Raw genomic sequence first — 26,930 nt, forward strand, 5'->3', positions numbered from 1 at the left:
GAAATCATTTTCAAAAGATTTAAATACCCCTTTATTATATTTCATTTAAATGGCTGCTCAAAATGCCGACAGAAAATAACAACTTGTTTAATTCCCCCTCAGTTCTGACATTAGATACTTTAATTACAGAAATGAGTAGAGAGTTAAATGATTGATCCTTGCTGATCAAATGGCATTCATTTTCCCATAGATTTGAATCAAATGCTCTTTTCAAACCTACTTCAAACAAAAGCAACGTTTCATTGAAATCATCATATTTTCCATAATACATGAAATCTACCTTGATTAAAATTCTGTAATTTTATCAAACTGAACTTTGCAGAGTAAAAAGTTCATCGTTTTTAGAGTAAAGTTTTATGGGAGATGACTCCATTAGAATTTTTGAATCATTTATTTTTATATTAATGTAATGACCAACATATCATTAATATATTAACTACAATTTACAATATATAACATTGGATTTACAGTAAGACATTAATGTCACAACACTGGTGGCCAGTGTACAAAAATACTGCACTGATGGACAAATGGACAATATAAATAAATCTATTAGGATTTAAAACAAAATAAAGTATAGGTATACAAAGAAAATTGGAAAATGTTTAGAAAAAAAACAACAAAAGATAGAAGTGTGACCAGATAAAGTTGTGTGTTAAAAATAACTAGAAAATACAGTGCAGAAAAAAAAACTCCAGGGAGGTAAGCCTGCTTATTTACTAGAACAAATCATATATTTACCTACTGGTAAATAACAGACTGCAATGTTATTTATGTCATACCTTAAAAAGAGATTCCACTGTAAATATGCCACATTAACCACTGCTTTTATGTAAATGTGTTTCATATAATAGACAACATAGATATACATGTACTCCAAGATTGATTAATGAATACAGGATTTTGAATGACAGAATGATATTATATGTAATTTAATATCTTGAGGAAATCAAAGCACTTCTAACCAAATACAGCATCATTTTCAGGAAGTATTTTCTTATGTTTCTTCAATGACAAGATCTCAAAATTTATTTTGTTGTATTTTACATTTGAAAAATTATTACATTTATTTATAAGGGGAAAATTGTGTTTTATACCTGCAAAAAAATTGTCAAAAATTCTAATTGAATTCAAACATGTACATTTATTATTTGGATACTATTAAAAAATCCATTCAAAAGAAACTGAGCATTGAGTTTAAAAAAAATAATCAGGCTCATATATTTCAATAGAGAAATTTACAATTCATGTACAATGCATTTTAGAATCTACTTACATCTAAACTGATTTTTTTTTATACATTTACATGAGTTAATTTTAAAGTAAAACTACATTTATCAACATCAGTATGATATGTAAATAGAGAGGCAGTCAATAACAGGAAAGGCCAAAAACATAAATCTTAGTTTCTCAGAAAACGTGACGCACGGATCATATTAAAATGGGGAACAACTCAATTTTCTATTTTTCAACTTGAAAAAGAAAATTGGGTTATTCCCCTTTTCACCCATACATACACACAATACATATTTTTATTTATCAATAAACATTTTTATTCAGAAGTTGAATAACATTAATTAGTTTATTGAGTATCAAATATTATTAAGAGTACAAAAAAGTAAGATTCTGTTGGTATAATTATTTGTTGAAATGAAAAACAAACATAAATCTTACTCCAAACATTTCTGAAATGTTTGTCCTGAGAAACTTAAGATGCATTTTGGCCTAAAAATACAGTAAATAATTTGCAGCTAAAAAATTAACTTTTTCCCTTTAGAATCACATTTTAGAAGGCTACTATAGCAATGAGATCATGACCTTTTGATGAATTTGATCTGGATCATAGATGACATACTGTACATGTACATAAATTGGTGTATTCAAAATTTAGCGCAATCACTGGGTATGGAGTGGTTGATGTAATCATGAATTAGCGCTACACACGTCTGCACCATATATTGCATTTATTAATGATTTATTAACAGTATTCATTAATTAGTGCATTGTTGTGTGCACCAAAGGCGCTAAAATATGAAGCCCGCTTTTTTAAGTACACATACAGTAATTCGGGTAAAGCTGGTTAGGTCAAACTATTGCCAATATACACATTTACTTTTATCTATAATTAGTATGGAAAAAATTACACGTGTGTTATAAACATCTAAATCTCTATTAAAAACTTGAGATATTGTCTTGGTAATCAAAATTGATAATATTTTAAGTCCAACATTTTCCAAACTCCAATCAGCTATAAAATGTTAACTCTAGGTAACATTTTGTCTTATCAAACCCTCTCTTTCTTTTGATCTTACATATACATGTATAATATATATATATTTTTTAACCAAAGACCTTTATACATCATGGCAAAAAATCCACATACTGATAGGTGACTGCTTAAAATCTAAGCTTAGTTCCTGATACATTAAAATTTAACATTGATTTCTTAAACAACATAGAGTGATAGCACATGATAAAACATAAACAAGCTAACAGGAATTTTTATGAAGAGGGTACAAAAATACCTACCTAAAGGGCAGAGTATTCTATAGCCCAAACTCTAATAAGCATTGTCTTTTATAAATTTCATACACTATAATTTTTAAATTACCATTTTTCTTCTGTATTGAAAACAGAATATATTCCCCGACTAGAACCATTGATTTACTAGGCAAGAATGAAAACAAATCAGGATATTATTTATACTTAAGAAAAAAATTCATAGCTGAAACAAAAAGGTAATCCTTACATGAAAAAACCACATAGCTATAACTTTATAAAGCCATAGAACCACTGCTGACTACATAAAGCCTTCTCAATCTGTGAAATCTCTGACTCGTCTGAGGCCACTCTCACAATGTGTTCTATCATAAAACCTTAAGGTATCACATTTGGCAACACGCCAGTACACAGAAGAGTCTCCAATACAATATTTATCTGCTATAATATACACGGTAATACAGTGTCTTTGATCTCCACAGAGAGTAAGAATTGTCAAATTTTAATAGATACACGCCCTGGCCAGGGTAAGCGTGGCTACCACAGTAAACCTCCTCGTGGCAGTCGCGACGATAAACAGGGATAATCTCGTCAGTGGGAGGACGGTCATCTTTCTTAGCACCTTGCTCTACATCATTCTTTGTGTCTGCAAGCAAAAATAATTGCATAATCTAATGTGAGATAAATATAAAGAATTCTGTAATATAGTCATATTTCTGTGAATTGTACACTTGTTTCTCTGCATCATAAAACTTCACCAGTTATAACCTTTTCACATGGGGATTCCAAATGAAAAGATACTCTGCTAATTCTTTAGCCATGAGGCTGATACATGTAATTCAACCCAAAATAAGACAATTCTAACACTAAAAATGCATATAATCCACAAGGTCCAGTGCTGTGAGGTGTCTAATGAATTTCATTAATGTTTAATATCTAGTATATCTCAGCATAGGCCCAAATAGCCATGTTTACAACTTAATCCTACACTTAGAAGACAACTGAAAATCTAGTCAAAAACAACTACTTCCTTGTTTTAAAGAACTGATTAAAAATGTTATACATATTCTTATAAAACTTATAGAATTGTAGTATGTCCTGCTCATACACAAAAACATCTTTTACATGTAATACTAAATAATTGCTAATTCTGACTTAACTCCCCCTGGAGCTGAAATTTAAGTTTAAGAAGACAGATATGGATACCTATAAAGATGAACAAAGTTTACCATATAACCTTAATCAAAAGTACAGTTTCAAAAAAAAAAAAAATTAAATTTGACCCTCTTCAACCCCCCCCCCCCCCCCCCTTTCCCTTAAATAAAATTCAAACCTTGCTCTTCATCAAATTCCTCCTCGTCACTGGACTCGCTGACGGTCACACTCACAGTAGTACTAGGGGACACCGTCCACTCAAAGTACACACCAAATCCAATGTCATAGTAGTCAGTGGCAAACTCCCAGAACAAACAAGTTCCGTCCTCATGTGTGGGCACTCTCACCTGATATATACAGGCATAAAGATGGCTTTATTTTAAACATTCAGAATATAAGACAAATTATAAATAGGTTTTTGACAGTAAATTCTATTCCAAGATGGAAAGCTGACTAACTAGAATGGTTGAAAGTGCATGAATCTTTAATGTTCCCCCAAATTTACATGAACTATATCATAGTGTATGACAACATGCATGTCAGCTTTGGTTAAATATTGAATGATATATAATAAATACATACAGAAATAGTTAAAATTGTGATAAAATATAGATGTTGTTATATTCAGTCAAACTTTCTTCTTTAAAAGCCAAAGTTCACAAGCATTTTGATGTTAGATTTTCTAAACTATTGTGTAGGATGTGCTGGAGATGATAGGGGTACACACACATCAGAACATTCTGATAAACTGGAAGATGACATTGTTTGAAGCTGAAAAGCAGGTAGTTGAGCAAATTTACATGTATGTGTAATCCATTCTGTCTATTCTAATTTGAAAAAAATCATGCTTAGGGTAGTAGGGAACATAAAAAAAGAGATAAAAAAGTGTGAAGTTACAACAAACATTTTTTTGTATACAAAACACATCCTATTAGGTAATTTTACAATAAGAAGCTGGGAATAATGCTGTAAATTTAGTTTAAAAACCTACTTGGTTCTTAGACATTTAGTCAATTATAAAATTATGGTAATTAGATTAATATGTCTTAGATGTTCTGGCCAACTGTTGATGCTGTGTTACAATCTGTGTGATATAATACACATAACAGCAAATCATACTGTCTTTTGAAGTCATGTAACTGTAGATTATGCTTTTTATGTTAAGAAATGCCCTGTAAATAACAGAAGACAATAAAGTTGTGAAAAGTGTTTTCTTATTAAATCCTTCAACACTTATCCAATCACAAAATCAAGCCAGCAATTACAAAAGCAGCCATATTCAGTGTTTACTAGCAAAATGCAGCCATATCCAGTGAGGGTTAGGCTAATTGCAGGTTAGAGTTGCCAGGTTGGCCTACTTACAGTAACCGTCTCTCCAGACCCTATCTTTATTACTGAATCCTTATCTTTATGAAGTGATTCTTTAAATTCTTTAATGTCTTTACGAGTCCACATTGAGGCAGCAGCAAAGGGAGGCATTTCATCTACAAAATCAGTGAGAAACGTAGCAGACCAACAAAAAAAGCAAAGGTTTCTTCTACGTGCCTGCAAAGCCTGATGGGAAGTTCCAGAGACTTGCATCATGCTCTGCATTTTGAAAAAAAACCCAGCAAGTCTTCAGATAACCCTCATGTACAGGAAGAATTTAAAATAAATTTTCTTAGATTTAAAAGCAACATACTCTTTAAACTATCTGATTTTTTTTATATTCATGTATAACCAATATAGATTTAAAGACAATAAAAGGGACATATTTTACAATACATCCAAAATGCAGTGATATTATTCTGAAGACTTGCAGGCTCAGGAAACCATGCAGTGATACACCAATAAAAATCTGAAGGGCACTCACAGTAGCTGTTGCTAGGGAACCAATCTTAATAACATTTTCTTGACAATGTTTGACACTGTCTTTGAAAGATTGGATATCCTTACGAGTCCAGATGGAGGCCGGCATTAACAAAGCAGGGGGTGGAACATGGCCTGAAAAGTTCCCAGTTATACCTTACAGCCTCTACTTAATCTGTTCAATCTCAGATTCATTACAAATACTTGATAAACTGAGTGTATTTAAAACATATATTATCATAGGTTTAATATGAAGCTCACCCTGATGAATGTTATCAAATAATAAGGCAAAGTCTCCTACCAAATAAATATTCAGCGAAGTCTGTGAGTTATCTGTAAATTCATTATTAAATATGAACCTTTCATTAAACAGCTAAAATACACTTTACTTGCAGCCTCTGACGTTAACTCATTAATGTGTACTTCTAGATACATCGTCCATGCAAGTTTAGTCAAGGAAGAACATACTGGTACAGTGGTACTTTGAACTGATCTGCTCAAAAAAACTTTGACCTGTTCACTGAGACTAATGCCTAAGGTACAGCACAAGCTCAACAAATTATTAAAGGTAAGCTAAAAATCAATACTAGTCTTCTAGATTTTAAAAGCCTAGATTTTTCTTTTAAAATATATTTTAATCAATATGATTGTATAGGATTATACCATAAATGAATGGATTTCAACTGTATCATTGGCCAATCTCTTATTATTTTATTGATTTGTCTCTCAGTAAATCCATATGACTTAAACCAAAAAAAATTTGATTTGGTGATTAAGGATATATGTACAATAGGCACATGAGCCACACCACTAACCTGAGTCATATTTCCCTTCTTGAAAGAGAAAGGAAACCTCTATTATTTGCCTAAAAGTACCACATACATTCAACAATTAAAGAGTAAACTGAACCATAATTCATAAAAAATCCTATCTGTTATAATAGAGAAATGTCTACATACTGTAAACCAACTATTATTCGCGTCATCTTTTATTCGCAATTTGTCAGTTTGAAATCAATCTGCGACGATTAATTTTCACGACTGAGGAAATATTCTCTACAAATACAAAGCAAAATAAATGGTTCACGGCGATTAATATTCACGATTAAAAGTAGGTCGCAAAACCCGCGGATATTTCTCGCATGCAAATAAAAGTTGGTTAACAGTATTCTTATGTAAATGTTAACCTCCTACTGGGTCTTAACCTAACCCCTGATTGGTTGCTGTGCCCTAACCTAGCCCCTGATTGGTTGCTGTGGTCCTAACCTAGCCCAATTGGTTGCTGTGTCCTAACCTAGCCCAATTGGTTGTTGTGGTTCTAACCTAGCCTCCAATTGGATGCTGTGTCCTAACCAAGCCCCCAATTGGTTGCTGTGGTCCTAACCTAGCCCAATTGGTTGTTTTGGTCCTAACCTAGCCCGATTGGTTGCTGTGGTCTTAACCTAGCCTGACTGGTTGCTGTGTCCTAACGTAGCCCAATTGGTTGCTGTGGTCCTAACCTAGTCCGATTGGTTGCTGTGATCCTAACCTAGCCCCTGCTTGGATGGTTGCACATTAATTTGACTACACTGTAATCCCAGTGTTATTGAGAAGACTATTTTTAATACTTTAAACTCTCCTCCTTTGTGCATTGTGGCCCCTCTCAAGCCACAATAAGGGATAACTAATCAACAGTTATATCTATACTTTGTACACAAGCTCGTAAATTAATTTTCTTGACTCAGTGGTTCTTCAGAAGAATTTTTAATCACCCTAGCCGATTTTTACTATTCACTCATTATCACTGTGCTGTCACAGTTCTTATTTTTCATTTATTTTTGTTTGCTTTTTTGTGTAATTATACGGAGTGAAATATGTGTATTATTCAGATATCAGAAAGAGTTATCCTTCTTTGTAAATTTTTGAATTATCTTCCTTGAGTGGAAATCTTTTGTGTCAGGAGTTATCTCCCTCATTTTCTCGTGGAAGTTTTCATTCAGTCTGCCATTAGAGTTCCATCCGTGATGATGTACATGTAACATTCTACCTTCTTACAATTTGTGGCTATTACCATGAAAGTTTTTATAGGAAACATTTGTAACTTCATACCTATTATTTGTAACGTTGTTTGATAATTATTTATAGAGTTTTGTATTGAAAACTTATTCAGACCGGTATTTTTTGTAAAGTTTAAAGTCACTGAAGTCACGAGAATTAGTTATTGTTATTCAATTTATCTAGTATGCTTTATAGTAATTTGTTATTATGATAAGGTTTATAAGTGAGCTATTTCTATGGAACACCGTTATTGTCTTTTTGGTATATCAGTATTATAGTATTTGATTTTGTTTATTTCAGTTATTTACCTCATTCGCTCACTCGCTCGTGTAGACTCATTCGCTCACTTTGTCTCACTCACCTGGGCTCATTCGCTCATTCACTCATTGGAATATGAATTCACTTGTTAATAAATATGGAACCAGTTACCATGTGTTCTTCAATGATCAAGCGTGAGGTGTGAGGTTTAGCTAGCTGTTCCAGACAGCATAATCACCCCTTGGTATGGGTATGGATATTTTGAATTCCCTTTAGCAAAGAAAACATTGTGCTAGGTCATGGTTATTGAAGAGAAGTCAAAACATGAAAAGTTAACAGACACACAGACAAACCCTGATTATAAAAGCTCCTCTGGGCCTTGGGCCTTTGGCCCAGTTGAGCAAATATATAAAGATGAATAGTGTATATGTAGAACATAGTTCTTGATAAGCCTACTTCTATGCTGTGTCGGTGATATATTTATCCAGTTAACAAATGGAGTACCTTCTCCCTCTTGCTTCTTTTCTGTTGTTCCTTCTACTGGTCCATTTGGGGTGACGTTTGAGTTAACATTTGTTTGGGGAGGAGTCTCACTTTGCTGACTGCCTGGCTGTTGGGTAGGGGGTGGAGCCATCTGTTGACTGGCAGGTGCCTGTTGTGTTGGTGCTGTGTTGCTGGCTTGTTGATGCATCTGTTGGTACTGCTGTTGCTGATGTAGAAGCTGCTGTTGATACACTTGTTGCATGTATTGCTGGTAGTGTTGCTCTTGCAGCTGTCGGATCAACTCGTCTTGCTGTTAATCAGATAAATGTTCCACATATAGATCCTTATAGACATTAAATTCCCTCCATGAGACTTTCTACACATGCAAGATTTATGCTAATCAATAGTTCAAGACTAAATAATTTTGTAAAATTTTTATGGCTGTACACAAATATATCCAAGTGGTTATATAAACAGAAAAAATTATTTTGCTACTGAGTTTTTTTCTTCAATAAAAAATAAATACACAAACCTTGACCTAATTCTGAATTACTCTATGTTGCAACTTTCATGCATTTGAAACAAGTGTGGCCAATCAATACAGAACAGGTTTAGTATCAATACTATTTCCCCCAGAAGTATTGAAATATTGAACCATAGGGTGCCCTAGATGGACTTATCTAACAGACCATATCAAATAATTTTTCATGGTATCTTAAATGAGATTACTAAACAAGACCACATGTAAGTACAAAGTAATACAGTGTTAAAGTATATAAACAGAATGCATATATCGGTAAAAACAACTTTCACACCACATATTCATTCAATAGGAAATAAAAACTTGTCAACATCTATATATAGCTATCTCATCTCAGAGGGAAGTCAGAAAAGAATGAAATTATAAAAATGCACTAAGTATTTAAAACTGATTAGCAAGATAACATTGAAGATTATCCCCAAATCATAAAATCAAATTTCATCAAAAATATGTCTGACCTGTAAGGATATTTTCCTGTCACAAGACTAACACTATAGTAAGACTACAATTTTAACACAAACTATTAACACCCTAGCCATTTAACTTCCCTATCCTGTGATATAATAAACAAATATGCTGGATAAGTCGAACAACACTCATCTGACAAAACTTCGTGATACAAAAAGTACTGATCATTACTGCCTGCTGATATTTGGTGTATTTCTTTTTTTGTAATGAAATTCCATCCATCTGCATCTTATATACTTTTGTCTAAAAGACATGTACTTACATCAGCATTTCCTGTATCCAGAAGGCAAAACAAAGAACTGCAGATAACAAGTTCCCTTACTCACAATGTAGAGATTACAACATCACAGAAACGATGAAAAAAAGTCAATACATTTAAAAAGGAGAGGAATCAATATCTAACCTCCAAGCATGGAGCCAACAAATCAATACATTGTCCTCCACAGTAACATTACACAGAGAACTGGAGACAACGGGATGTTTAAAAAAAAAAAAAGACACCAGCTTTGACTTTAATCCAGCTGCTTATATTTCTTAATGCAGACTCCTTAAATCATTTCATGTAAATGACTGTAGCAGCTGGATCAATAGTAGACACTTAAATAAAACAGTAAACATATGATTAGGCTGTCCTCACTGAGAATAGGGAAACCATGGTGTAACAGGAAGCTGGTATTCTATTTTACCGGTAAATGGTATTGGCTTTTTACAACAGAATTTCCCCTCTCCTTTCATGTCATACTAAACTCTTCTTAACTTTAGAATCCAGTGGCTAATGTAATACTAAAAACATGCATCTTGTTAAAGTGATCAAGTCTGTGAACACTTTTCACATACTTAGATAAGTAAAATAACTGGCTCTTAAGGACAGATGATATGAACAAACTTATTTTGTCAAAAAACATGAAAATAACAACTAAAGGCATGTTTATATAAGTAAACTAAAAAAGTTTAGCAGCATTGATTTAAATTTTTCATTCACATTTTCACAATAATGTTCTATACAAACAAGCAGCCTAATTAACACTCACTGTAATGTGATATATTATGTAATAAGTGTAACCAGTGTAAGTAATTAAATGTTTCAGTTTCAATGTTTTATTTTATAATTATTTCTGTTGTGTGTGTTTACATTTGTGTTGTCATGTGTGAATGTCCACGTGTGAGTATTTATGTTTACTAGTGTGACGTACTTGACCATTTCCGGTTTGACCAGTTCTATTTCTATTAATAACTTTTTACTAACTTTCCCGCGACTAAATGTTTTCCATGCACACTCGGCGCTACACCCTTTACGGGTATAGACGTTATATTGTATTAGAGCTGATTAACAAGTGGTGCTTGGTAAATATATTTATTTTATATACATATTTCTTATTATCTTTGTAATTAAAAGTAAAGTCATCAAGTATTTGTAAATGTTTATTAATTATTATGACTTTATTTCAGGTTTTTCTTATATATATTACAATAATTAAAATCTTGGTCAAACCTTATTACTGACTTATGTCTTACTGAAGAACCTGGAATCTACCGACATGGTTTACAAATGGCGCCCAAGTTAATTGGAAAACCAGGCATCCAAGACTGATCCACTGGAATAATTAGGAAAAGAACCCGGGGAGCGGATTGGAGAGAGGGCGGACATAGAGAAGTCGATGACCTTTTCATTTCCATATCCAGCGAATTATAGGCCTATTCTATACATCTTATGTGTGAATTCATGGATCTAAATCAGCTTTGAGTGTACACTAAATCATTAATGTGTTTTGTTTGAAACTGGCCGGTATTGAAAAGTGTGTTCATAACAGTGTAAAAAATTCACAGGCGGATCCCGAGAGGCGAATCCGATACTTCCGGAACCGTGACGTCACAGTTATGCGCGCAGCGAACCAATGACCGACCAAAATGGAGTCTTCCAATTCTATTCAGCGTGATTTGTAAACTGGTCTGCGGCGCGGAGCAAAGGTACTGTAACTAATTGTGCATACAAATGGTCATTTCCATGTGTTATTCTGTGTACTTGTTGTCATATTTGTTTGTGCAAGTTACTGTCTTCGTCTAATGTGTTGTCTCAATGTCTGTACTTACTACTGAGGTGTAAAAAGGGAATTCCCAAGGTCTATTTTTGTTTCTATTTATAGTGCACAAGACAGTTTCTAAAGTTTTGCTGTATTAGTGTATATTTTTTTCTTTTTCAGGTTGATAATTGTTTGTTTTGCAAATTATATTTTTGTATCTATATTTATATTTTCATTGTAAGTTCATTATTTATAGTTTTATTTATTTCTAGGTAGCTGTAAATTAGGTGTTTGTAAATTTAGGTAGCAGCAAGCCGAGTTCACTTTCTAACCAGCATGCAGTTATTTCACTAATCAAACTAATATTTCTTTCAGTCCATGGAACAGTAGACAGACCTACGGAGCAGAGAGTTATTGTGTGTATGTCTGTATGTTGTGTGTTTGTGGTTTTGAATTTTAGGAATTTTATGATGAATTGTTTAAAACTGGGTATCATAAGTTGAATTAAACCATCTTTAAAGTATTCAATTTCACCAGTATACATATCACCAGGTAACTTACCCAAAAGTTAATTAAGAATTACTACATCAGATAGCAGTTGCTGTGGTTGTATGTACAAAGTTGTAATGATCTGTTGAGGTGATCAGTTGAACAGTTTTTTGGTTTGTTGTTGTGAATAGTTATTTTATATTGGTTTGAACTGTACAGTTGGCGTAAATATTTGGTGTGAAGTTGTGAAGTGTAATTAATTGTTCATAGAAATGGCTGACAAAGAAAAACAAAAGGTTACTGCAGATGTATCCTCATCAGAGGAAAACAAACTTGATTTTGCTGGTGTTGCACAACCTGCAACCAGTACCCCCAAAACCACAAAAGATGGTAACCCTGTTAAAACAGAGGTATCTGTACCTGCTGAACATTTACAAAGTGCAAAACCAAAGGTATCTGTACCTGATCACAATGTTCCTTTACATCTTGGACAAAAGCACAATCCCTTTGCAAAGTTAGCTTGTAATTTTGGTGATACTAGTAGTAGTGGTAGTAAACTACAAAATACCTTTTATGATAAGGATGGGAATAGCATCAACCAGGTGTATGAGTTTAATACTAACATCCCAAGAATCCCACAATTCTCGGGTGATGACCCTCCTCAGAAGGGGGATGTTTCATACAAAGAGTGGAGATTTGAAGTGCAGTGCCTAATGCGTGACCCTGATATAAAATCAAATATTCTGATACAAAGTATTAGACGGTCATTAAGGGGTACAGCAAAAACAATGTTAATTCCGCTAGGTGAGAAGGCTGGTGTTAAGCAAATTTTAGAAAAACTTGACATTTTGTTTGGTGAAATTTCCAACAATGGCATGATTATGCAAGAATTTTTCAATGCATTTCAACTACCAGGTGAGTGCTTGGTAAATATATTTATTTTATATACATATTTCTTATTATCTTTGTAATTAAAAGTAAAGTCATCAAGTATTTGTAAATGTTTATTAATTATTATGACTTTATTTCAGGTTTTTCTTATATATATTACAATAATTAAAATCTTGGTCAAACCTTACTACTGACTTATGTCTTACTGAAGAACCTGGAATCTACCGACATGGTTTACATAAGCATCAAAGGTAGGTTAATTAACAGTACCAGTAAACCAATGGGTTTTAAAACCCAATGTTTTATGTTTTTTTACCAGGTAGTAAGTCAAAGGTGGGGATGTGTCTAATATGTAATAGAGTTAATGCTAGGGATTGAAGTCTTACTGCAAAATCCATCATATACAGTCACATAGTAATACTGTACACAGTCTTTGACTTCAGATCTGGTTAACATTATTAAATGCCTTTTTTTTTTAATTCTGTAAATTTTTAAAAAAATAATATTTTTGCAATATAACTGAAATTAGATGTTCCAAGTTCCTCTACCGCTTCTCAAACATCCAACAATATCCCACAAAGGATCACATCAGCCCGACATTTCATATATTAATAAATGTATTATAAACATGAACATTTTGGCAAATCAGATCCAAGCTTCTGTATACAATTCTAAAAATAGTACCATGACTGTATCTTAACATTTCTCATGTTCAGTAGTCTGTTTTATAATGATCTAAGTTAATTGTGGTGTAAATTGAATGTGTATAGTCCACCCATCAGCCATTCTTTCCTGAATAATAAGTGAAAATGCACAAACTATAAATTTTAGAATTCAAGTTTGGCTGCAGATAAGAAATGCATTTGAACTACAAGCCAAGATTTTAGTGGCAGTGATTTCATTGGCTAATCTAAAGGTTGCCCTGATGTGACCCTGAATGGGATGTTGTTAGATGTTTGAGAAGGGGTAGCTCATTTGGAACATTTCATTAAAAAATTTAATTAGATTAAAGCTGCCAGAAAAAAAGATTTAGATTTGAAGCTGCTAGAAAAAAATATTGAGGGAATGCTTAATATATAGAGCTGTAACAAATGGTTATCATTAATTATAAATAATTCAGAATGTTAAATGTTTAGTATGATGAATACCATAGAATTACTGTATAAAGGGTAATTTTCGCCCTTTCACACTTGCAAACAACTTTGCCCCAATTTAGATTTGCCCAGTCACAGTTCTGTTTTAAGAAATTATACCATGTTCTTTGAATTTACCCCGTTTAAAATCCATCCACCTATGAGTAGGACGAAAGGGGTGAAAATAAAATAGGGCTAATATTTCCCTGCAAACAGTATATTGCCTGGGGTGGGGATATTAATTTTGATATGAGTATTCCATATACAGCTAATTTACAGACTTAGTAAATATTAATAAATTTGCTTTAAAATTCTTTCATAATCAGACATTTACCAAAACTAGAAAACTGACCAGTCAGCAAGCCCCCCCCCCCCCCCCCCCCCCCCCCCCCCCCGTAGGGGTAGAAATATAAGGGTGCAGCTTGCAGAACGATAATTTTAACTGATTACAAATATTTAAAAATACATGAAGAAGAATATGCAATAACAACTGTATATATAAAATTTCAAGATAATTCCTAAATATCCAACAACCTGTAAAAAATATCCCTGTATTTACATAAGGCAGTAAAAAACATATCTATAATAACTCAATTAAATATATATTTAAACAAGAATAAAGCATGTGTTTTATAAAATGCCAGCCTTCAGTGAATGCAAATATCACCCAGGCTTGACCTTAACTTCAAAACAAACATCAGTTGCAGACAAAGGTTAATTTATCTTAAAGTGACAAATAAAGATAAGCCTGGAAAATTTCTGCCCCAGACAAGATAATTAATCCCTGGGGATTAACTGTACTGCTCTCTCATCCTTTTCTTCCAAGTTTACAATAAGAACTTTTTCAGTAATGATAGAATGAGTTTATTATCAGACTACCTGTTAATAGTATTCTTGAATTTACATATGGCAGCAAAAAAAAAAAAATAATAAATAAATAAAAACAGAAAAATAAAAAAACATATCTTGATGTATATCTTGTTTTTAGAATTCAATAAAATCATAACTCATCATGTATTTTACCAAAATAAAGTATGAACATTATTTAAATCCACATTTCAGAGAATGTAAACATCATTCAAAATTGACCTTAACTTCAAAACAAACTTCATTTGCAGACAAAGGTATTAATTAATCTCAATTTGACAGAAACAGACAATGCTTTGGATTTTCTTCAAGAGGAAAGTTAATTAATCCCATGGGACTAGTTGCAGCTTTCATAGTTTACAATAGGAACATTCTCAGCAGTTATCTCTCTTTGTCCTGGCATTCATTCTAATGTAAAGTTAAGGAATCAACCCCACCACCCCAGCTCCAAACTGGATGACATAGAGAACCAAACTTAGCATCAAAATATGTCTTACTGCCTCTTCAACCAACATACCAAATTTGAACTTAATTGGTCAACTACCAAAGAAGTTACTAGAAAAGAAACAGAAAATTTGTGGACGGAAGAATGACAGACGGACAGACAGACAGACAGACAGAGTGATTACTATAGGGCACCCGCAAATCCTTGCGGGGCCCTAATTATGCACCTCAACCTTATAGCAGTTCACAAAATTTTGTCCCCAAATGATAGAAACTGATAGAAAGAATTCTGTAATAATATCTCCAAGCTTCTGTGTATTTGAAATAATTCATCATGATATATATTTGTAATGCACTTCTCACTTACTACACATTCTAGAAACATGTCACAGTTTAGAAATATTTTATAAGAAATTTAGTAAGTGCATGCCCTTTACCACAATGACTTTTTTCTACTCTCCAGGGTACATTTTGAACAGGGAGAAAAAAAATTAGCATATGATTGACCATATTATGTAGATATAAAATGACATTTCAGAATTAGGGTATCTGCCTCAGAAGTTCCCAGGGGCTCATTCAGGACAGATTCTTTGCTTTGAATGCTGCTCTGACTTGAACATTTAAAATTTGAAGTAAGTATAAATCCTTAAATACTTTAGGATGTAAAGTAATGTTTGTTGTTGGGCTACAACTGTTTTACTTACTTGTTGTTGTTGTTGGAGTAATGCTGTTTTACTTACTTGTTGTTTGTTGTTGGGGTACTGCTGTTTTACTTACTTGTTGTTTGTTGTTGGGGTACTGCTGCTGGGCATATTGGGCAAACTGGACAGCAGTCTGTTGATTCAGTGCTGCTCTTATCTGCATTCTGAAACAAAATACATGCATGTAACGAAAAATTTCAATAACCTAGGTTATACATAGATTGAAATATTGAAACAAGTTATAGTTTGCAATGATTTGAAAAGGAAAATCAATCTTCTGAACAAGAAGTTTTATAAAAGTTCCAAGTTCAAAGCACTTTTATGTTAAGTTTGTGAGTACAATGGCATTAGTTTATCCATCAAAAAATTCCAAAAAAAAAGAAGAAGAATATTTAATCCTTACAGCAGTTTGTCCTTTTAATTCAAACTACCCAAGTTTTAAAATTATTTGTCTTTGAAGCCTCCATTTAATACTTTATTTCTATACCACATAGGAATACTTGAAGCCATGATGTAGAAATGAAACATAATCCAGATGAATGACTATAAAATTCAATTTTAATTGTCAATACATACAAGAAAATAAACCTATAAAAATTCATTGAAAATTGATTAAGTCAACAAATATTGTACATATTGTAAATACAATTAATAAAACTTCAGAGAAGTTTTCAAAGATTTGTCCTTGTCATTAAAGATTTTAAAAGGAAGTAGTGTACTGATGACACCCTCTATCTGCTCTGATAAAGAGGCCGACTTGTATCAGGATGGGTGGAGTGGCAGGAGTTGGAATTATGAATTTGATACTACTGAGGTGAGGGTTAAGTTTCTCTCTCCTGTCAATGCTAACGATAATTGAGCTGATTTGTTAAGCATGAGAAAGGATGACTTGATTTTTTACAAGTGTGATCTGAAAGTGATAATGGACATAAATGGAATATTCCTGGCTGTCAGTCATGTGTATCAGCAATTTTGTTTTCATTTTATTTTAAATTTTGACTGCTTTATTGTTTTGCTAAAAACAGACTAGAAATAAGGATTTGTTTCAATTTTTCACACCTCACTATCCACAAATGATCATGTTATGAATTCTATTTTAATGTCAAAACTGACCATTGGTCGGGTTAAATTGGTAGATTATGCAGCACAGAAACAATGTAAATCTTCAGATTATGTCCTGATAATGTTTAACTTGTGTGTGGAGGGGGGAGGGGAAGGATGGGGGAGGTGGGCTCAAACCTTCGTTTTTGTAAATTCAATGGCACAAGTACTACCATTACCATGTTTATTTATGTGTGACGTCTGAAGTCTAAAGCCAACAATAGATTACTTAAATTTTTACAGTTTTGAACATTTTTTTGTTTCACTGGAAGCAATTGAAGTTATCTAGATATATTCCATAAATTTTATTTTTATGATCAACCCATTTAAAGGTGCATAGAGAATCAGCTAAAACATGGAGGCAGCCAAATTTTTTTTACTATAGAAACAAACTGATGAAAGTGGTTCAAGAATGAATAGTATATATATATTTATTACATTTTCAACAGTGAAATACTGTGATTTATTTATTGAATAAAAGTGATATTCTCTCACAGTGTGAAAGAATACCAAAAATGATATTCTCTCACAGTGTGAAAGGATATCAAAGTAAGTAAAAAATAATTTCTGGCCTGTCATAAGATAGAGATAGTAACTAAGCATCTTAATAGAGCTAAAACTGCAAATTTCTTCCTAAATATGTTGCTAAAATCCATGCTATGTAATGTTTTCAATCTGACACACAACTTCTAAGCTATGACGTCTCAACCGCTCAACTATGACGTCAAGCCTATGACACTGTGTTAAGAAAAGACAGAGGCAAAGGGAAAATCAAAGAAAATGTAATAAACAGAAAATTCAACGTTTTGTAGATGAATATGGAATTTATTTCACTCGTGAGACAGGATTTTTTGATATTTTCACTCGTGCTTCGCACTCGTGAAAATATCAAAAAATCCTGTCCCACTCGTGAAATAAATTCCATATTCATCTACAAAACATTGAATATCCTCTATATATATTAATTCTACAAAAATTGACAAAAAATGTGTTGAATAGTTTCAGAAATAAACTCCAGACAAAATTTGTCTACAAAGATATGGACAGACATAGGGCCATGGTAATTCCAATGTACATCCATCCCAAACTTCGTTTGCAGGGTAAAAATAACAGGAAATCCCGAGATCACTGAATATAGTTCGACTGTAAAAAAGCTCTTGCTTTCTATAATTCTAAGATCACTGATCCCCCTTTCCTGAAATATAACACTTGCTTACGTACCATCCTGGAGGTATTGATTCTCCTGCCATTAACTTACTCATCTATAATCCTGAGATCACTGATCCCCCCTGCTGATGACTTACTCCTCTATAATCCTGAGATCACTGATCCCCCCTGCTGATGACTTACTCCTCTATAATCCTGAGATCACTGATCCCTCTGCTGATGACTTTCTCTTCTATAATCCTGAGATCACTGATCCCCCCTGCTGATGACTTACTCATCTATAATCCTGAGATCACTGATCCCCCCTGCTGATGACTTACTCCTCTATAATCCTGAGATCACTGATCCCCCCTGCTGATGACTTACTCATCTATAATCCTGAGATCACTGATCCCCCCTGCTGATGACTTACTCCTCTATAATCCTGAGATCACTGATCCCTCTGCTGATGACTTTCTCTTCTATAATCCTGAGATCACTGATCCCCCCTGCTGATGACTTACTCATCTATAATCCTGAGATCACTGATCCCCCCTGCTGATGACTTACTCATCTATAATCCTGAGATCACTGATCCCCCCTGCTGATGACTTACTCCTCTATAATCCTGAGATCACTGATCCCTCTGCTGATGACTTTCTCTTCTATAATCCTGAGATCACTGATCCCTGTGCTAATGAATTGCTCCTATATAATCCTGAGATCACTGATTTCCCTGCTAATGACTTACTCCTCTATAATCTTGAGATCACTGATCCCCCCTGCTGATGACTTATTCTTCTATAATCCTGAGATCACTGATCCCCCCTGCTGATGACTTACTCCTCTACAATCCTGAGATCACTGATCCCTGTGCTAATGAATTGCTCCTATATAATCCTGAGATCACTGATTCCCCTGCTAATGACTTAGTCATCTATAATCCTGTGATCACTGCTCCCCCCCCCCCCCCTTCATTCACTTACTCTTGCTCCAGCTGTTTTTGTTTCTGTAGCTCCAGCTGTTTCTGAGCTTCCTCCTCCCGTCGCTGTCTCTCTTTCTCCTCCGCCTCCCGGCGTAAGCGGTCCTCCTCTTCCTGTCTGCGGAAGAAAACAAAATCATGATATTAAAGATTTTCATCTACAAGAAAATGGTTTTACAAATTAAAGTGTGTCACTGTGTGTGTGTATAAAAAATTAAAATAGTAAGTAAAATAAGACAATTTTAACTAAAGCACCTCATTGGTAGATACTGGCCATTCTAAGAAAGTGATATTTATAATGAATCTAATCCCCCTAACTTTCAATAGAGATTAAAGTTGTTAGATAATATGATTTACTTTTTTCTTTGCTGTTCCTGTTTTTCAGCACTGTGGGCCTCTGTAAAAGGTCTAAATAGTGGACATAGAGAGTCTAATTGCTTAACAAACTCAGCCATAGCCGTGCTCTGTGACATGTCCCCAAGGGCCTGCCAGGCTTGCCTGTTAATAAAAACCAGACATTCTTAAAATACATTTTAAACACACTTGAGATATTTTATTTTATTCAATCTTTACAGATCATCCATGATACTTAACAATATCAGTGTATCTGAGGTGGCAGGGGAAAATATGATCATTTTGTGTAAAATGAGCATTGTCCTTTTTTAAAACTCATTTCTTTTAAGCCATTTTTTAATGAAAATACTACAAGGTGACCCAAATGTAAATAAATGACATGAGAAATCATGTATGAAGTTTGTGTCTTTGAATTCTAACAAGTGTATACAAATTGGAGAGTGTATTGACAACATAACAAATGTACAACAATCCTCATACAACATAATGTCCTGTAAACAATGAGTTCACCTGAGAAACAGTGCGAACTCTAGATCATCAATAGATCATGCTAGACATAACACACAGTCTTATCTACTGAATCAATGGGGTTAATCTATGTTAAAATGATGTTACATCCATCAAAGAATTTCATCATGCCAGCAGACTTTGGAAATTTTTGTACTTACACCAATCAACAAAAACTGTTCTTCTTTATAAATAATAAAGAAATGGACAATGATTTCATGTGTTCCTTTGAAATAAACAGCAGAGTAAAACAAGCATAATTCAGGGAAAGAAATAATTTCAAGGCAATCCTGTGCTTTAATAATCTTAATCAACATATATTCAAATGCACTAAACTAATGATATGTTGTTTTTGGTGCACTGCAGAAATGAGCAAAGAGAAAGCAGAACTAGGTTAAGGTAATGAAACCAATTAGATCTCTTATACTGCACCCAGATGAAAAAAAAGAGTGTTTCCTCGATTATTTTAAATGATTTTAAGTGCAATCCATCATCATTTGGAGATATGCTGTAATAATCAACAGTAAAACTTGCACTATACTACATAAATAAATCCTCATAAGCAGCAAAAGACCAGTTACAATACATAGTTTGGGAAATGGTTACCATGGATACAATGTCTGTAAATGATGCTCTACTTACCATTCACTGGGATTGGTACTTAAACTAGGGAGACAAAAAAAAATATGTCACCAATCCAGTCTAGTAATCTGGGATTGGTACTTAAACTAGTGGAGACAAAAAAATATATGTATCGTCACCAATCCAGTCTAGTACTCTGGGATTGGTATTAAACTAGGGAGACAAAAAAAATATGTCACCAATCCAGTCCAGTTTACTCTGGGATTGGTACTTAAACTAGGGAGACAAAAAAATATATATATATTCTCACCAATCCAGTCCAATACTCTTTAGATTATGCAACACTGACATTGTGAACGTTCACAGGCATGTGTAAGGAGGATATGTTTACAGACATGTATAGGAATAAGGTGTACATTTGTTATGTTGACATTTGCATCTCAGACTGACAAACATATTATACTATTTACAGATTCAATAAAGATGTTTGGGATGCAACAAAAACTCAATGCACCATTTTGGTCATGGTTTTCATTCCATAGCCTATACTTAATTGATGTAAACATAAAATAGCTCTTCCGAGCTAATGTTGTTTTTGTTGTCAAAACCTGACTTGGATTTTGAAATGGATTAAACTGCATTTAATCACCTCCCCATGGAAAGGGCAAAACTCTTTTGAAGAAGCTTGAATCCTTTCACTAAGCATGCCTTATGCTAAGTTTGGTTAAAAATGGTACAACGGTTATAAAGAGTAAATTGTATGGGGACATACATGTACATACATACAATTTAGGACAGAAAACATTGAAGAATCTAGTCTAGGTAGGCTAGAAATAACATGACAGATGTCTTTGGCAAAACTTTGGAATCTTAACGTAGACATAACAGATATATTTTTGTGTGTGTTGGGTACAATCTGTTGACAAGAGGAGTAATTTAATTTACTCCCATTCTCTTATCACATAACAGGTGTTCCTCCAAAGATTCACATGACATATAAACACAAAATTATTGAAAAATGTCAAAAAAGAATATATAACTTATTCAAATTGTAAATATTCTAAAATGATCTATTTAAAAAAAAAAAATCATTTTTGCCAATTTTGCAGTTTTTAACTTTTACAGAGTTGAATATATTTGCCTTATTTCAAAGCACTTTTACAAATTTTAAGTCTCTTGTTTATCTCTTTATTTCTCGTTACCTTCTGTCATTTCCCACAACATCCAGAAACCCTACTTCAGGAGAGACATCATTTCTGTACTTTCCGTACGTAGCTTGTTTTGTGTAAGCCACTAATCGAAGTTTATCCTTGTACGTCAGCTTCAGTGCTTTCCCATCTTTCTCTACAAATTTCAAAATATTTTGATTTAACTCATTATCTTTCAATAAAAAATCAAAAAGTCATCACATTCACATTTATTTATTTTACTGGGTGGGGGTGGGGTGGGGTTGGGGGGTTGGGGGGGGGGGGGCATTTGAAAACCTAACTTGGTTGATATGCATTGTAGCTGCACATTCTTTTTTTAACCTGGACATATCTAACATATATATTTTATGATACTTCATGTTCAAAGTTTTTCTTTCTTATAAGTGAATTGGAAAGCATTAATTTTTAGCCACTTTTTAACTCTATCATATTTGGTGCCCTGAATGTATATATACATGTATTAATTTGTTCCACAAACAAAAAGGTTTTGATGAAATTTTTGAAATCTCATTTATAGAATATGGTCATATAAATACTACATTGGTGGAAATTCAGGAGTAGTAATGCCTGCAAATAAAATATTTTAAGCATGGCTTTAAAATATGGCCTTATAGGGCTGTCACAGTTTCAAAATTTTTCAGGTCAGGTCGGTTCTGTAAATTTTTGGTTCGGTTTCAGGTTTTTCAGTTTGGTTATTTACATCTTTTTTAAACCTTAATTTCATGAACTAAACTTGAAAAATCTTTATTTGTTACATTAAATTCACCTTGAAAACAAATCTTAATCATGTTAACATCTTGACATCAGTGTTTAGGACTACAACATGACCACTTTTGCTTGTTTTGATAATTATTCCATCCTTTTGGGACAAGTGTTTTGTCATGGATGAAGTAAATTTCAGTTGTGATGTTATTTATCAATATTACTGATGTCATTCTTTTGATTTCAACACCATTTTTTGTATAAAACAGTTTTTAATATATAAACCAGACCCGAACCGAAATCCAGAAAAATGGTACCGAAACTGAACCAAACAACTTGGAGAGTCTCATCAAGATATTAATCACTTAATTGTAACTTAAATGTCAATCCAGTGATATTGAATACATAGTACTGTAAATGACTTCAAATTTGATAACATGACCCATTCTGGTAAAAATGCTTGCAATTTCATCCTTAAATTATTTTTTTGACTGTGACCTTTTTTCCTACAAGTTTGAACTTTCATTGTGGCTCCACCCTATCCCCAGGGGGTCATGAATTGAACAAACTTGAATCTACATTATCTGAGGATACTTCCATACATTTTTCCTATGTTTTCTTATGTAAAACTTTGATCACCCTTTGTGGCCCCACCCTACCCCCAGGGGTCATGATTTGAACAAACTTGAATCTACACCATCTGAGGGTGCTTTCATATAAATATGACCAATCACAGCTTTGCTGTTCTTGAGAAAGAGATTTTTAAAGATTTTTCCTATATATTCCTATGTAAAAGTTTGATCGTCCACTGTGGCCCCACCCTACCCTGGAGGTCATGATTTGAACAAACTTGAATCTACACTACCTGACAATGATTCCACATGAGTTTCATCTTTCCTTGCCCATTGGTTCTTGAGAAGAAGATTTTTAAATGATGACAATAATTTTTACTATTACGTAATTATCTCCCTTGGTGGAAGGCGTGGACCTTCGTTTGAACAAACTTGGATCCCCTTCACCCAAAGACACTCTGTGCCAAGTTTGGTTGAAATTGGCCATTAAGTTCTGGAGAAGAAGATGAAATTGTGAAAAGTTTACAATGACAACACCAATGCCGACAGACAACGGACAAATTTTGATTAGAAAAGCTCACTTGAGCCTTCGGCTCAGGTGAGCTAAAAACTTGCTCTTGTTGCATTCCAATTAATAAATGACTTGAACAAACCAGGCTCTGTTTCAGAATGGTGTACATATATTCAGTATTGTGTTTTCTTTCATGTCTGTTTGAAAATTTAAACTGAAAACTGCTGAAATAAGAAGATTCTAAAATAATGTATTTCTGTACATTAAATGAAGGAGGGTATTTGCGATCATATATTTTTGCAGGGTCTTGTTTTACACTAGATTTTTATCACTACATTATATCTACAATTTTTCTACAAAATTTGAATGAGATCTAGCTTTGGAAATAATTTTAAATTTTTTCTATCCTTTTCTGTCTAATCACACATCAGGGCTAGAAATAATGATTTTTTTTCACTGGTTACTCAGGCTATCACCTTAAATTTTTACTGGTCTACTCAGTACTTTCACTGTCCCACTGGGCCAGTAGATTTAAAAAAGACTGGCCCAAAACCATAAAAATAATAATATATTGTTTATATTGTGATAATAGCACAACTTAGCAAAACAAGAAACAATAGAAATTGGATGCACAACCCTGTCAATGACCATGAATGTATTTTGATATGCATTAAAAAAAACACTGACCCAAAGGGCACATGCCCTCTACAATGTACTAGCCTAGATTATAAATTCACTGTCCCCAGAACAGCAGGCAATCAATTATTTCGAGCCCTGACACGTGCCGTAAAGAAGCAGTGAACCAACACACATCAGTATAGGTGTAAGCTTTGTAAATTTTTTTTTATGGTATACAATTGTGCTTGCCACAGTGATAATGTAAAACTTAATAGCCAATGCAGCGAGCTTTAACAGGTCTGGATGATTTCCAAATATGGAAGTGAAGAATGGTAATCGTAAATTGTATAAATACACAGAATAAACAAGGTGCTAATCCTTCTGACCAATTCAATAACTCATTAACTGCATTTAGACAAAAAGATTTTTTTAGAACAAACTTTTTGTAAACTTTATGCATATTTAGGAATGATAAAGTATATATGACTTACAATTCTACCATGAACAAATGCGACTTGAAAGCTTAGAATAAATTCTGAGTGGGATTAAAAATCTGTCACTAAGAGGTAGTATCCCCAAAAGTTTAACTTGTGTTAAGAAATTTGATATAAATGCGGCAGATTTTCATTTTTCATAGCCTAACATGAAAATGTTCTCATATGGGAATAAAACAGTCTTAATTATTTCCTGAGTGTTTATTACATTGTACAAAATTGTCCATGCAGTTTCTGGTATGCGAGGCAAGATATGGTGATAAAAATAATTCAGACATGCAAATTCCCTTTTCTCCATGTTTTTCATCTTTCCTTACGTCCATTTAAAGTGTATATAATATGGTATTCGGCACTCATGAAACCCGTGTTATTTTAAAACTACATGTAGTCTACATGATGAATACTTGTGTGCATTAGATTTATACGCATGGAAACCATGCGTTATCGATAAAAATCAGACGGCTTAGCAAAATTATATTTACCAACATAGAGTATGTTCTTATAAATGTTATAATTGTACTTGATAATAGCTTGACAATGTGATCTATTCCTCCATAAACGATCGCATTGTTACATGCATTAATTTTTTCTTTTCCGAGATGAAAATGTCAAGTTTGTTCACGGTAAATATGTGGGGAATACCTTATTCTTCCAAACTCTTCATCTTACTTCTAAAGATTTTTTGTCAAAAAATCTTTTTGAGGAGAAAAAAACAAAAGCACGTGTTCTCTTTTTGTTCCTTTGAAATATGTTTTGGGGTGTGTAAATATGCTGTTGTCTGATTGGGCAGAAAAATATTTATGTGTATATGATGTATATTTCAGTTATCGTTTTTGACTTCCATATTTGGAAATTGTCAAGACCTGTTCAACGACAAAGCCTGGGCGAAGATAAAATTCGGACTGTGCATATTCATCCAAACGAATTTTAATCAGCAGTAATCTCTGGACCCACAATGCAACGCTTACTGCATCTCACCACAAACTTCGTTCTCGCGGTAACAAAAAAAAGTTCAACAAAGAAATAAACTCACCTTGATTTAAAGAATATTGCAGATAAATAGCAGGTTAAACTTTCTATATTTAAAATTAGCATTGTTCAGGCTTCTGTTTAGTAATGCAACTTACGTACGACGTCATGTGAAGTCAGAGTCTGGAGGTACCAAATGTCATGTGCGGATAGAATAGACAGATCTAAATTAAAACTGAATAGGTAGATGTGCTCGCCCAAACGGTCGCACCGTCAACATTTTAAAGGTTTCAAATTCACAAGTATTTCTAAAATCTACGATAATTCCCTGATCAGTTGATAGCTAGAATGTGAAATGTTTGATTCGAGAAAAATTAAAATGAGTTTGCAAAAGAAAATGTGAGGTAGCGAAAGTTTTATTATAGTGTACGGGTGGTCAAAAAGAAAGACATATTGATTGTGACAAGCCCCTGTGGCTACATTCTTCTGATGTTCCATGAATAATGTTATGTCATGATGCTAAGTTATCGTCTACACAACTAAAAGTTCAGACTGATTTCTCGCCATGTAATTTACCGAGACTGGCGAGATGGGTTAACCGGGTTAGGGTCAAACACAATCCGATATTATCAACGTATAGATCAAGTACCTTTAAAAAATCTAACAGCAAGTTTGTAGAGCTCAGGGAGATTAAAACCCCAGCTTTTCGCAAATTCATCTCCATCTTCTTTGCTTTTATCATTGCCGTGAACACTTATATTGGTGACACCATTCACAAGCGACTGCTCGGCCTCCGCCATCTTGGATTTAGCCACGTCGGATTTATAGATAAGTCGTGCTTATTCGAGATTACAAGTTTGGAACCATTGCAGTATCTATATTTTCCGTATTTTATCAAACAAATTGATGAATAAAATTTTGAATGTATACATTTTTAGAATAACAAATATACTATCATAATGTAGTCGATTAGAAAATTTGTAAATTAGCCTATTGAATCGAAATTTTTGTTCTTGATGTAACTTTGGAAAAATTCGCGCGAAACATCAAATTGCTGCAGCAGTGGAAAAGGCGGTATAGCGCGGTAGGTAGTAGAAGTGTGAAAAAAAGGTACCGTATACAAATTGCTTGTCACATTTTTAAGCTGTATTTGTTTGCATGGCTAGGGGCTGGATTCTACAGCCACAATAAAAAGGAAATAATATGCAACAGCTAGTTTGCATAAACCATGGTACCGGGTACGTTCGCCCTATCTACCTGTTCGCATATATGGCAAGAAATTAGCCCTGACTTTCAAGTATGTTCATTTGTAACCAGTAACAAGGGTTACAAAAGCCTGTAACTGAGTAG

General features: G+C 33.6%; 1 protein-coding gene across 3 annotated transcripts; it reads right to left on the bottom strand.

Annotated features, from left to right (window-relative positions):
* Positions 1–372: 372 nt before the first annotated feature.
* On the bottom strand, positions 373–26,386 carry LOC133181865 (Golgi resident protein GCP60-like). 3 transcript variants are annotated; one of them, XM_061316503.1, is made up of 10 exons: positions 26,230–26,386; positions 21,709–21,850; positions 20,567–20,590; positions 19,421–19,561; positions 19,068–19,181; positions 15,911–15,998; positions 8,301–8,589; positions 5,017–5,138; positions 3,833–4,001; positions 373–3,145 (listed from the first exon to the last, which is right to left on the bottom strand). In XM_061316503.1, exons 1-10 carry the CDS (start codon positions 26,378–26,380, stop codon positions 2,934–2,936), a joined length of 1,452 nt encoding a protein of 483 aa, XP_061172487.1. In that variant the 5' UTR covers positions 26,381–26,386; the 3' UTR covers positions 373–2,933. The 3 variants fall into 3 exon arrangements, with proteins under 3 accessions (XP_061172487.1, XP_061172486.1, XP_061172488.1); XM_061316502.1 differs by lacking the exon at positions 5,017–5,138 and adding an exon at positions 5,507–5,637; XM_061316504.1 differs by lacking the exons at positions 5,017–5,138; positions 20,567–20,590 and adding an exon at positions 5,507–5,637.
* Between the last annotated feature and the right edge of the window lie 544 nt (positions 26,387–26,930).

The sequence above is a fragment of the Saccostrea echinata genome, unplaced genomic scaffold (genome assembly GCF_033153115.1).
Source record: "Saccostrea echinata isolate AGI-Se365-2 ecotype Australia unplaced genomic scaffold, CSIRO_AGI_Sech_v1 ptg000009l, whole genome shotgun sequence".
Lineage (NCBI taxonomy): Eukaryota > Metazoa > Mollusca > Bivalvia > Ostreida > Ostreidae > Saccostrea > Saccostrea echinata.